The sequence below is a fragment of the Crocodylus porosus genome, unplaced genomic scaffold (assembly GCF_001723895.1).
Source record: "Crocodylus porosus isolate Cpor-Errol unplaced genomic scaffold, CroPor_comp1, whole genome shotgun sequence".
NCBI lineage: Eukaryota > Metazoa > Chordata > Crocodylia > Crocodylidae > Crocodylus > Crocodylus porosus.
The window spans coordinates 89511384-89523618 of NW_017728918.1; the positions used below are offsets into that span (position 1 = coordinate 89511384).

Genomic DNA, 12235 nt, shown 5'->3' on the forward strand with positions numbered 1-12235 from the left:
TCAGCCTATCATCGTAAGATCTGTTTTCCTGACCTGCGCATGGCTCTCCTCTGGACTCTCTCAAGCTTCTCCACATCCTTTTTGTATTAAGCGAAAATTTAAAAATGTCTTTTAGGCATGGTGCCAGTTTTACTCAGGAATATGCATAAGTCCATTTTCCAGACTCAAAGTTAAAATGAACTGCCAGAAGTTCCCATAAGAAGTTTTCAGAGTTGGGAAGGTCAAACCTGTCTGAGGTGGATACATTCCAGGGTAGTGGCCAGCAGCATTTTTCTGGAAGTGGGCTGGGGGTTAGAACCACCCAACTCACTAAGTGGTTCACTAGGGCGCAATCACCTCTATCAAAGTACGGTTTAAGCATGTTCACATGAACTGTCTTAGGTTTTTTTCCCACTCCTGGCCACTACATTGGTCACATCATCCAGCTTGTCCAGGATAACATGAGTTCCTTCCCAAGCGGCTTGCAGCTTGTCTGTCTTAGTGACAGGAAAACCATAACCTTATCACCTCGTTCAAAGCGAGCCTTTTCATCATACCAGGACCTTTGCTTCTCCTGGGCCTGTCCCAGGGACTCTCGTGCCACTTTCATCATGTCAATCAGTTTCTGACGAAAGTTCAGCACATACTCCACCACGGAGGTCTTGGTGGAAGGGATTTTCCCTTTCCACTCCTCTCTCACCAAATCGAGAGGACCTTGAACTCGCCTCCCAAACATCAGTTCGAATGGCAAGAACCACGTGGACTCCTGGGGCACCTCCCGGTAGGCAAAAAGCAAATGCGGCAGTTTCTCATCCCAGACATTGGGGTTAGAGTCCACATAGGCCTTTAGCCTCCTTTTGAAGGTCCCACTGAATCTCTCTACTAGCCTATTTGTCTGAGGGTGGTAGGCCGTGGTCTTGAGGTGTTTCACCCCACAGCACTCCCACAGGCACTTCATCACCTCTGCCAGGAAGTTTCCACCTTGGTCAGTCAGGATCTCGGAGGGAAAACCCAGCTGAAAGAAGATCTTGGTTAGGGCACGAAAAACCACAGGTGCCTCAGTGGAGGTCAAGGCAACTGCCTCCAGGTACTGAGTTGCAAAGTCCACTAGAGTCAGGATGTAGTTCTTCCCTCTCCGGGTCTTATGCCTCAGCGGGCCCACAATGTCTATCCCCACTCTTTGGAAGGGTTGATCAATGCTAGGGAGGGGCTGTAGGGGAGTTTCTCTCGTCCCCATTTTTCCCTGTCAGCTGGCATGTCTCGCACAATCGGCAGTAGTCTGTCATATTCTGGGCAATTCTGGGCCAATAGAAGTTCACCTGCAGCTGCTGGCGTGTCTGTTCCCTGCCCATGTGATCAGCACATGGTAAATCGTGAGCCATGGAAAGCAATTGTTGTCTATATTTACGCGGGACTATGATTTGGCGGTGGGGTTCCCAGGTCTCGGCATGGCTCTTTGGTACCCACAACCAATAGAGAAGTCCTTTATCCCAGACCACCTGTTCCCTCTTCTCCGGAGTGAACTCGGTCTCTTGCTCCTGAGCCATCTGCCAGAGGTCCTCCAAGCTGGGGTCTGCTAGAACCTCCTGCTTGAACTCCTCTTGCCCAGCTAAGCAATCAGCAGAGAGTTCTGGTGCTCCTGCAGTGAGTGCACCTTCACCCTCAGGGACTTCCCTGGATTCCTCCCTGAGAGTCTCACCTCCCTCTGCCACTGACGGACTAGACACTGCCCTGGGACTGTCACTTAGCCCACCCTTGGGGTTGCTAGTTCCCTCAGGAACTGGTGTGCAATTGCCCTCCGCTGGGGCCTCTCCCAGTGCAGCCAATGGCGTGGCTGTCTGTTGGGGAGTTTCTAACCCTCCCCCTCTAGCCTTTCTGCTCTGTAGACAAGTCACCACATTAAATGCGGTAGGGCTCTAGCTCTAGGACCTGGTCCACCTCCCAGTGCAGGAGTTCTAGGTCAATGATATCCCATCCACCAGGATGGGGACCGGAGCCGCTTCCAGCACACCCATTTCTATGCGAATCGCACAGCCTCTCCACTCGATGGATGGACAGGTTACCTGTACCTCAAATGGTGGAGACCCCACCCCTTGAATGTTAAGGGTCCTCCCTGGGATTATATCTGCAGGTGAGACAAGGTTGGCATTGATTAATGTCACACTGGACCCCGTGTCCAGTTCCCCAATAAGGGTTCTGCCATTTACCGGTATCTTGGTCCGGTGGGGGCCCATCACCTCCTCTGGGTTTGTGATCCTGTAGCAACAGGCATGCCCCTCAGAAGGGCTCGGGTCTCCCCCCTCACTGCTTACAGCTGTTGCATGTCTGATGCGCTTGGGTTTGTTGCTTAACTTTGGGCAGTTGGGCTTGACGTGGCCCGGCTCCCCACAGTTACAGCGCCCCCTCTTTTCCGAATTGGGAAGTTTGGTCGAATCAGGGGCCTCCTTACGCTTGGTCTGGGATGGCCCCTTTTCCCCTTTTGGACCTGGGCCCTCCCTTCCCCCCTCTTTGGAACCCTTTCTGTTCCTTTCCAGAGTAGGGAGGCTTCTTGTCTGACCCCTCACGATTAAGCAACAGCTGATCTGCAATTTCAGCAGCCTCATGGATGGTTTTGGGGCCCCTGTCCTTGACTAGGGTTTTAATCTCCCTTTGACAGCAGTAATAAAATTGGTCCAGCACCATGAGTTGGAGCAATTTCTCTCTATTGTCAGCCTTGGCTCCGTCTGCCCATTTAAGGAGAGCATCCCACACCAGGGCCACAAAATCAGCCATTGACTTCTCGGGTTGTGGGTGGATATTCCGGAATTTTTTCCGGAAATAATCCGGTCGTAACTTGAACCTCATAAACACGGCTTGTTTAAAGGCATCATAGTCATCAGCTGCATCTGAGGGCAGGCTATTCATGACCACCGCCACGTCGCCATCTACCAGAGCAGCCATGTGCATCATGTACTCCTCCTCAAGCACCTTTCACCGTCGGGCTTGCCTTTCAAAGATGCTGAGGAATACGTTGGGATCATCTCCGGCTCGGTAGCAAGAGAAGGCTGAGGAGTTTGGTTTGGGGTGTCCCCCCAGACACTCGCAGAGGGCCCGCATCTTTCCCGTTGGGCTGCAGACAGAGTACCGCTAGTTCGTGCTCACGCTGTGCTGTCTTCTCCACTAGCTCCATCCTTTTTGCCTCCAGCTCCATCTTTTCAGCTCCAGCTGTGCCTTCTCATGCTCACGCTGGGCCTCCAGCTCCATCTTTTTCAAATCTAGTTCATACTTGAGCTTGCTCTATCGCTCCTCAGCATCTAGCCGCATCTGGTATTTCCACTGCTCCTCCGTAGGGGTTGATCTCCCGGAGGACTGTGGACTTGGCGTGTGGGGCTGTGATTCTGGGGAGGACTCAGGAGTTGGCGTGCGTGAAGGGGGCTCTGTGGCTGAGTCATTGTCGCACAGGAGTTTAATCAGTTCTTCCTTCTTTAGCCCCTTCTTCACATGAAGGCCTCTCTCTTTCGCCTGTTCTCTTAGTTCAGGCACGGTCATTTGGATGTACTGGGCGGCCATCCTGCCTATCTACACTATCCAGTCGACCTGATGCCAAATTAGAAAATGTTTGCTCAAGGGATTTCAGTGACTCTATTACTCTTCCCAAACTATGCCTGTAAAACAGCAGGGTATCCCGATCCCACCTCTAACACCATGTGTAAGAGAGGACAAGAAAGACTGGCCATAAACTGTCAGAGGATGGTATCAGGTTGGATACAAGGAAGAACTTTATGGCAAGGGTGACCAGAATCTGGAACAGACATCCCAAAGAGCTAGTGCAGTCCCCAGCCTCAGAAGTCTTGAAGAGGAGACTGGACAGGCACTTTGCTGGGATCATTTGATTATAGCAGTATTCCTACCCAGGGCAGGGGGGTTGGACTTGATCTTTTGAGGTCCCTTCCAGCCCTTGATTTCTATGATTCTAACTCAGGCCCTAGGGAAGTCAGTGCTAAGACCCAGCACCAGCACAGCAAAGGGTGTTCCTGGTCAGCTGGCTGCAATGCAGGGCAGCATGGGTGAAGCTGCCTGCTGCTCATCCTCAGTTTAGCCCAGGCATAGCCAGGCAACCAGCCCCCCTTCCCCTTTATCCTCAAATGTTGCCCAAAGCACCTTAGCTCTGGGCCAAATCCAGTAGTTGGCTGTAGGTTGCAGACCCCTGCTCTAGGACATGTTCTTCATAAAAACTAGTATATATTTAGACCCAACTTGGAAAAGAACACATTTGTAAAATGCTTCCAACTCCACAGCTGACACACCTGTAATGACATAAGCTAACCCGAGTTACAAATGCAATATGATGTTAACACATGAAAAGTTTCAATAAACTCAGGCAAAGAAGTGCTCTAGCCTAGCAGGTAAATCGATGTCTGTGGAATCAAGATGCCATACAATACAACATTTGTTTCAATATTTAAGCGCACACACAAAAAAAGGAAAAAACTCAGTTAAATTAAACTGTGCATGCATGCATGACCAACTATGCTACCTAGCACATATGTTTTTATCAGATGTGAAGTGTTCCACAATAGCTTAGCCAGACAGGCAAACACTTCTTCAATAACCAAGTGCAGTGATTTTCAACCAGGATGCTGCAGAAACTCAGCATGCTGAGATCCTTTAAAGGACACCACAAGTGCCATTCAATATTAGCTCTATTAGGTGTGCAAACACCTAACATGATTCACAAGATAAACCAAGTTATTTTAAACAGGAAACCACAGTATGAAAAAACATTCTGGCTTGTTGTGGTTGGAGTTCTTTGAGACAGAATAATTGCTCTATTGTTTCCCATAGTCAGAAAGCTAAGAGCTAAAAAAACTAAGAGCTGGCGTTTTAATACGCAAGGCACCCATTGGAAAAGGTTGAGAATCTTGATCCACTATCTCATCTATTCAGCTCATTTACAAAAAAACCCAAAAACTGAACCTACAATAAAGAGGGGGAGTAACACAGTAGGTAGAGAATAAAAATGCACCTTGGTTCAAAAAGAAAAACATGTATTTTTTTTTTCCTCAGACCTATTTCCAACCTATTGAATGATTTCTCAGACTTCCTGTGCTAGGGAAGCAGCACAAAGATATTATCCAAGCCCTTTTTTCATACCCCCTACCCTAAATACGATATGTCACAGGTGACATGTTGAAAGCATATCTGTAACACAAAGTGCTGATGAGATTCTGGGCAATGCTAAAGGCCACAGGGAAGTTCTGGAAGTGATCTTAAAGCAGGCCTCAGAGCTGTCTTAAATTATGCTGGGGCCCCAGAGTAAGTCAGGGTCAGAAGGTCAAAGGTGGCTTAAAGCAAGCACAGGCTTTCTGTGGTGTCCTAAAGGAACTTCATTCTTGCATCAATATTTCAAAAAAAAAAAAAAAAGTATAAAAATACAAAACCCTTAGGAAGAAAAATGTGTGTATATGCTAACTTCGACAGGAATTATATAGTTAGTTTTATCCGGAACTGGTTTTACATTTTTCTTTTATAAAAATTATATAGGAGCAGAACTTTACCAGAATTTTTTCCTTAAGAGACATTTATTTATATCTAGGGTACCTCATATACCCTGTGCCAGAATTATCATTCTTGCATTACCTGATCAAGAAAACAAAAAACTCTTCGTTTTGTGAGCAGTGCAACATCAGTGACTAACAGTTTCTTTGTTCTTCATAGTCTGAGTACTGTCAATTGTATGGTGGTCTGGTTTGAAAGAATGTAGTTACCTTGGACTTTGCATATAATGAAGGAGGTTATTTAGTTCTAATAAGTAATCTCACTCTAACTTCAGGTCATTTTACAGTCTGGGTGTGTTCAAACCTAAAAAGGTAGACATCTCAGAAATACCCAACAAAGCAGCAACAATAGGTCAGTGAAGCCTCTGAAAACTCCAGGAGCCCCCCACTGGTCTACAACAAGCAAGAAGCATATCACTGCTTAGATATTTAAACATATCCCACCATTTTGACAAGAACGACAATTTGAAATCACCAATTAAACCAAAGATCACACCTTAACAAAACATTTAGCCTCTACCACTCCATCATGCACAATTTCACTCTGAAGATTCAAGCAAAAAACATATCTTGCACCACCACTTATTTAATTGCTGATTAGAAATAAGGAAAGAGATAGCAATTTAATACAAAGTCTATGCACTTAACAGACCCAATGTTGATCCATATTTCATTGTTTCATATGAAATGCGTACAGTACCTTTCATCTCTAGAGCTCAAGTTATTTACTGAGGTGGGTAAAATTTGTGAATCTCCAGAGATGTGGATAGCAACTGTGGTGTTTAAACATCTTGTTCAAGTTACCTGAACTGACACAGAACACCAAGACATTCTGATTTCTAAGTTTACAAAAAATCCAATAAAATATACCATGTTGCCCACCCTATATTTTACTAGACACCTATGTTCTGAGAAATCCACTCTAACATTGGGAAAAGTTATTAATTTTTTTTATGGTAAATATTGGATCCGTCATATTCTCAGATTCACAAAAATGAAGCCATAATTATTTTTTCCATGTAAACTTCTCAGAGTTCTGTTATCTGCAAACAACCTACTGTGTCTGTGACAAGCATATTTATAATTTTAAATAGGCCTTGAAAAATCCATTTACCCCTGGTGAGCAGGCATGTTATTCTAGCAAGCCAGGGGGCCTTTGCATCAATTCCTCAATACTGGGGGGGGGGGGAGGGGGGTGTTAATTTTAAAAGTCAGAAGCCTGTACGATTCCCTTCTAAAAGTAAACCATTGCTACAGAAACTTTCCAAGTCTGCATACAGCTTTACTGCTTCTACCACTACACAGATTCCCAGAAGAAGCAACAGAATAAAATTATATCAGTCAGCTTCCGTAACTATTCACTTTCTGGGGAGCAGCCAAGTAATCAAGTACATGTCAATCTCATGCTTATTAAGAAAGAGGCAGCATTACTGGGGGTGGGCACAGGAGGTTCTCAAGGGAGGTGCGGTGCATGATCATCACAGTGGCTCTTCCCCTTCAGGCACTTTCAGACACCCCCGTCCCGCTCCAGCCACCACTGCTGTAGCTTCCACTCACCAACTGTGGTGCGGGTAAAATCACTAGCAATCCACAGCTGAAGTACAGGGCACAAACCCACCTGAGGAACACTAGGGTAGAACAGCAGTCAGCAAAGTTTTCTGGCAGCAGGCTAGAATGACCCAGCTTGAGTTAAAGGCAACATACTTTGCCATTTAGCCAGGGCATGGGCAAAGCCCACCCCCCACAAAAGTGGGCAGTCTCTGGCTCCACAAGCCTGATTCAATGGCTTTACTGATGTTGCCAACCCCTGTGATAGATGATTAAAAAATTAAAATATGCTGGGAAACTGGAAATGGATGTTTACTCTGCATAATCTCTTAGCTGCAAGAAGGAAAAGGGGCAGACTTGTAGAGACTCTCTCCCAATCCTGTTTGCCAAATCTCACAGATGAGACTAAAAGTTCCTCCTCCTTTGCAGAAATGTCAGGAGGGAGATTAACGTTAATTTTTTGAGAGACCCAATAACCGGAAGTCGATATAATAAGTGGGGTCCCTTAACAAGCTTCCACCTTTTGAGGAAGAGGTAAGCAGCCAACATTGGCACAAAAAAAACCAGGTTGGGGACTATTTAGAAAATCTGGACATGTACAAGTCCATGGCGCCAGATGCACCTGAGGGTGCTGAGGGAGTTGGCTGATGTGACTGAAGAGCCACTGGCCATTATCTTTGAAAACATGTGGTAATCAGGGGAGGTCCCAGATGATTGGGAAAGGGCACACACAGTGCACCTCTAAGAAAGGGAAGGAGGAGAATCCAGGGAACTACAGTACAGACTGGTTGGTCAGCCTTGCCTCACTCCCCAGAAAAATCATACCAGGGCCTCAAGGAATCTATTTCTAAGCACTTGAAGAAAAAGGAAGTGACTAGGAACAGTCAGCATGGTTTCACCAATGGCATATCATGCCTGACCAACTTGATTACCTTCTGTGATGAGCAAACAGGCTCTGTGGATGCAGGGAAAGCAGTAGATGTGATATACCTTGACTTTAGTAAGTTTTTTGATACAGTCTCCCACAGCATCCTTGCAAACAAGTTGAGGAAGTAAGTATGGGTTTGTTGAATGGACTATTAGGTGAATAGAAAACTGCCTGGAACACCAGGTTCAACAGGTAGTGATCAATTGCTTGATGTTCAGTTGGCAGCCAATATCAAGTAGAAGGCCCCAGGGGTCAGTCCTGGGGCCAGTTTTGTTCAACATCTTCATCAACCATCTGTAAGATGGGATGGATTGAACTGTAAGCAAATTCAAGGATGACTCCAAGCCATGGGGTGTGATAGACATGTCAGAGACAGATAGGACCTAGACAAATAGGAGGACTGGGCCAAAATAAATATTATCATGAGGTTCACCAAAGCCCTGCACTTACAACAGATTAATCTCATGCACTGCTACAGGCTCAGGACCAACTGCTAAGCACCAGCTCTGCAAAAAAGGACCTGGGAGTTACAGTGGATAATAAGATGGATATGAATCAACAGTGTAACCTTATTGTCAAGAAGACTAACAACATACTAGGCTGCATTAGTAGGAATGTTGCCAGCCGATCAAAGAAAGTAATTATTCCCCTGTATTTGGCACTGGTGAAGCCACATCTGGAGTCGTGTTCAGTTTTGGGCTGCCACTATAGAAAGGATGTGGACATGAACAGTGAGTGCCCCCAGCGGCTGGGGGAGGGGGGGGGCACAGTAGTGGTGGGAGCACAGCAGCAACCAGCAGGGATCATGGACACCCACAGACAGCAGCAGGGTGGCGAATGGCGACCGCCTGCAGGCAGTGCCTTTTTGCAAGGGGTCCACCACCATGCTCTGAACGCACTGCCCCTGGATGTGGACAAGTTGGAGCAAGTCCAGTGGAGGGCAACAAAAAAGGTTAGGGCTCTGGGATACATGGTTTTTGAGGAGAGGCTGAGGGAACTGGGCTTATTTAGGCTGAAGAAGAAAAGACTGAGGGGGGATTTAATAGCAATCTTCAGCTACTGAACGAGGGTTCCAAAGAGGCTGGAGCTAGACTGTTTTCAGTGGTGACAAATAAAAGAACAAGGAACAAGAGTCTCAAGTTGCAGCAAGGAAGGTTTAGGTTGGACATTAGGAAAAAAATTCTCTCACTAGGAGGGTGGTGAAGCACTGCAACAAGTTACCTAGAGGGGTGGTGGAATCTCCATCCTTGGCAGTTTTTACGGCCTAGTGAGACAAATCCCTGGCTGGATTGATTTAGGTAGCGATGATCCTGCTCTGCACAGGGCGGGGGTTGGACAGAATTTAAGTGACCTCCTGAGGTTCCTTCCAACCCTAATTTTCTATGATACCTCCTTAACAGAAATAGCTTCCAGGGGATGAAAGAGAGGACAGAACTGGGTTTTTGATCATTTTTTTTGTCCTAGATCTCACACAGGTAAGACCCTCACTTTAATTTTCTCTATATCCATTTCTGACTGAGTTTAGCTCCCTCACTATGTGTCACATGAAAATCTCAGGGTTTGGCCTTAAAAAGTAAGTTTGTTAAAAGCACCTTCAACTACAACACTAAATATAGCAGTTTTTGCTCAGGAGTTCAATGTCACTTGGTGGATAAAATGATTACTTCAAAATTAATAGCCATTCTCTCTCTTTAATCTTTCCTAAAAAGAACGCAAGCAAGGTAGTCAGACAACAAAAACATGAAACACTACTTTCATCCTACAACCAATATGGCAGTTCTGCAAACTCAAAACATTTCTAAAATTACAGTTCCATCCAATTCATTATGTGGCATGTATATGACTTATGTAGTTCACCTTTAAGCCCAGAGGGTGCCAAAATTAAATGCAGGTTTGCATCTGCTAAGATGCATTAAAATAAAAGAAGACCACACTAGCTAGTCTTCAGTGTGATTATACCAAATAGGTTCTGTTGATATTGCATAAAACTAAGATAATAAAAAACAAACAAACTGGTAGTACTTTATTCTATTTATTTAGACTTAGATATATTTAGACTTTAGTTTGGGGGTGCAGGGTATCTTACTTTTTAACTTAAATGAAGGTTACCTTCAGGTGGACATGATAATGACAGTAACACCCAGAACAAAATTTTCTACTCTTTCCCCCCAGAATTCTATTTTGAAAGGTATGCAAAGGTGCAGCCAAAAGGTCCTTACCAGAACGTGTTTGCAGACCAAATTTTTTTCAAACCTCTATAATCTTTTACTTTGACCTTTCATGTTTGATGGAGGAGGTATAGTGTTTCAAAGAACTGATTTGTTACACGTGTCAAAAATGACAAGAATAAGAGCAATACAGAACTATGCCCTCACTCTTGTGCCTGAACATTTCACCACCCGTAAGAAGAGATGATCAGGCAGCTACCTCACTTAAAAATCAACACCCTTAACTGATATTGGATGCAAAATGCAGCACTGCTAGGAATCCAACTTTCTGAATCTAAATAAGCCACTTTCATATACCAATCAATCTTCACTGGCTCAGCAGGTGGAATAAGGAGCCTGCTTTTGAACCCAAGGCTCCTAATTAGTAGCACAGCATGGACACTTTTTTTAAACATACCAAGATTAACAGAGACACAACCAAACTGAGAGTACAAGCTGCCTATAGTGGCTAGATGCCATGCACAAAGGATTGCAACCTGACACTTTTTGTACTATGCTGGTAAGAACACACATTAACCCTCATCAGCAGGGATAATTTCCTCCAAGCTCAGCTCAAGAGAAAACAAGGATCATGTTGCTTAACACTTGAGCTCTAGGTGTATCCTCCGCTCTTAATACAATAGTTTAGAAGTTGGTTTACCAATTTTGAATTGGGGGTGGCCAATAATGGAAGTTCTTACATATTCAAATGTAATTCTTTAAATTGCGAGAGAAGTCAAGAGATTTCTAAAACATCCTATTTACATCTCATTTTTGGATCAATTAAGAGTTAAATAAAATAGGTGGAGAGTTTACAGTGCCGAATCACTCTGATATATTAACTGTGCCAGCGAGGCCCTAACAATGCTTACCACAGCACCTCAGCAAATAACTTCAGGTCTAGTTTTTCCACCTAAACAACTGCACAGGAGGAGCACAATACACGTTTCTTAAATCTCTGTAGGAAAGGTGATTATAAGGATAGAAAGGGAAAATAACAGCAAGCTGCTAACTGTTTGCTGTCAAGAGTAATGGGGAGATAAACAGAAGATAATTATAGCACACCGTCTCTGCAGACCGCATTAAAAAAAAAAGAAGTCATCTGTGAGTAAGTAGGCCGAATTAGACCCCGTTTTGTTATGCAAACAAATCGCCAAGTTAATGGTGAGGGGAGCAAGGATTTTGCTCTGGGGAAGCTGGACAAGCCAAACTCCTCTCCTGCTAGCTTTGCAATGCCATGCTCCTAATATGGCACAGCCTAACCGTTTCCTTGAAGGAAGGGGTTATCACTCTTTTCTCCAAGGGGGGGGGGGTGGTAAAGAGAGGCAGCCAGGCGCACGCCGCGGCCTCTGGGCCCCCTCGGGCCCTGCCTGTTTGAATACCGGAGCAACCCCCACCCCGCCCTCACATCAGGCCGCTCTCCCAGCGGGAGTAGCCCGGCGTCTCCGACCCCGCAGCCTTTTGTTGTTTTCCCAGCGCCGCGCCCGCACGTACGAGCCTCAGCCCGACCCTCCCGCACCTGGAGGTGGCTCCGCTCCCGGGCCTAGGCCCGACCCCCGATCCCCCCACACGGAGGTACGACCGTTGGAGCCCCCAACCTCTGCGCACGCGCGGGGCCCCCTACGCGCCCCTCCCCCACGGCTGCTCGGGGGCGGCCCCGCGTGTCTGCCCCCGCCCGCGCCGCCGCAGCCCACAAAGACCGGAGGGGGGCCAGTTGCTCAGCGGGGGGGGGGGGGGGGAGGGGCGCCCGCCGCAGCGCGGCTTGGGCACAAAGACACAAACGCACACCCCGCCGCGCCCGGCCCCGCCCTTACCTGCGGGGGTGGCGCCGAATACGCGGACCACGGGCACCCTCTGGGCCGGGGCCTGCGGGCAGCGGGACTGGCAGGGGTCCAGGCCAGGCAGCGGGTTGCCCATGTAGTAGTCGGCGGTCACGAGCCTCACTGAGAACATGTTCGCCGCCGGGCACAGGGCGCGCGGAGGGAGGGAAAGGGAGACGCGCGCGGAGCGGAGCCCGCCTGGCCCCGCTGCCGCCG

At 46.8% G+C, this 12235-nt stretch overlaps 1 protein-coding gene across 1 annotated transcript in view; it reads right to left on the reverse strand.

Moving 5' to 3' along the window:
• The window catches only part of REV3L (REV3 like, DNA directed polymerase zeta catalytic subunit), a 209484-nt gene extending 197281 nt beyond the window's left edge, over positions 1-12203 (reverse strand). The window contains exon 1 of the mRNA XM_019537923.1: positions 12014-12203. Within this exon, the coding sequence (XP_019393468.1) occupies positions 12014-12152 (139 nt within the window). The 5' untranslated portion in view covers positions 12153-12203. The remainder of the gene's footprint in view (positions 1-12013) is intronic.
• Positions 12204-12235: the final 32 nt, after the last annotated feature.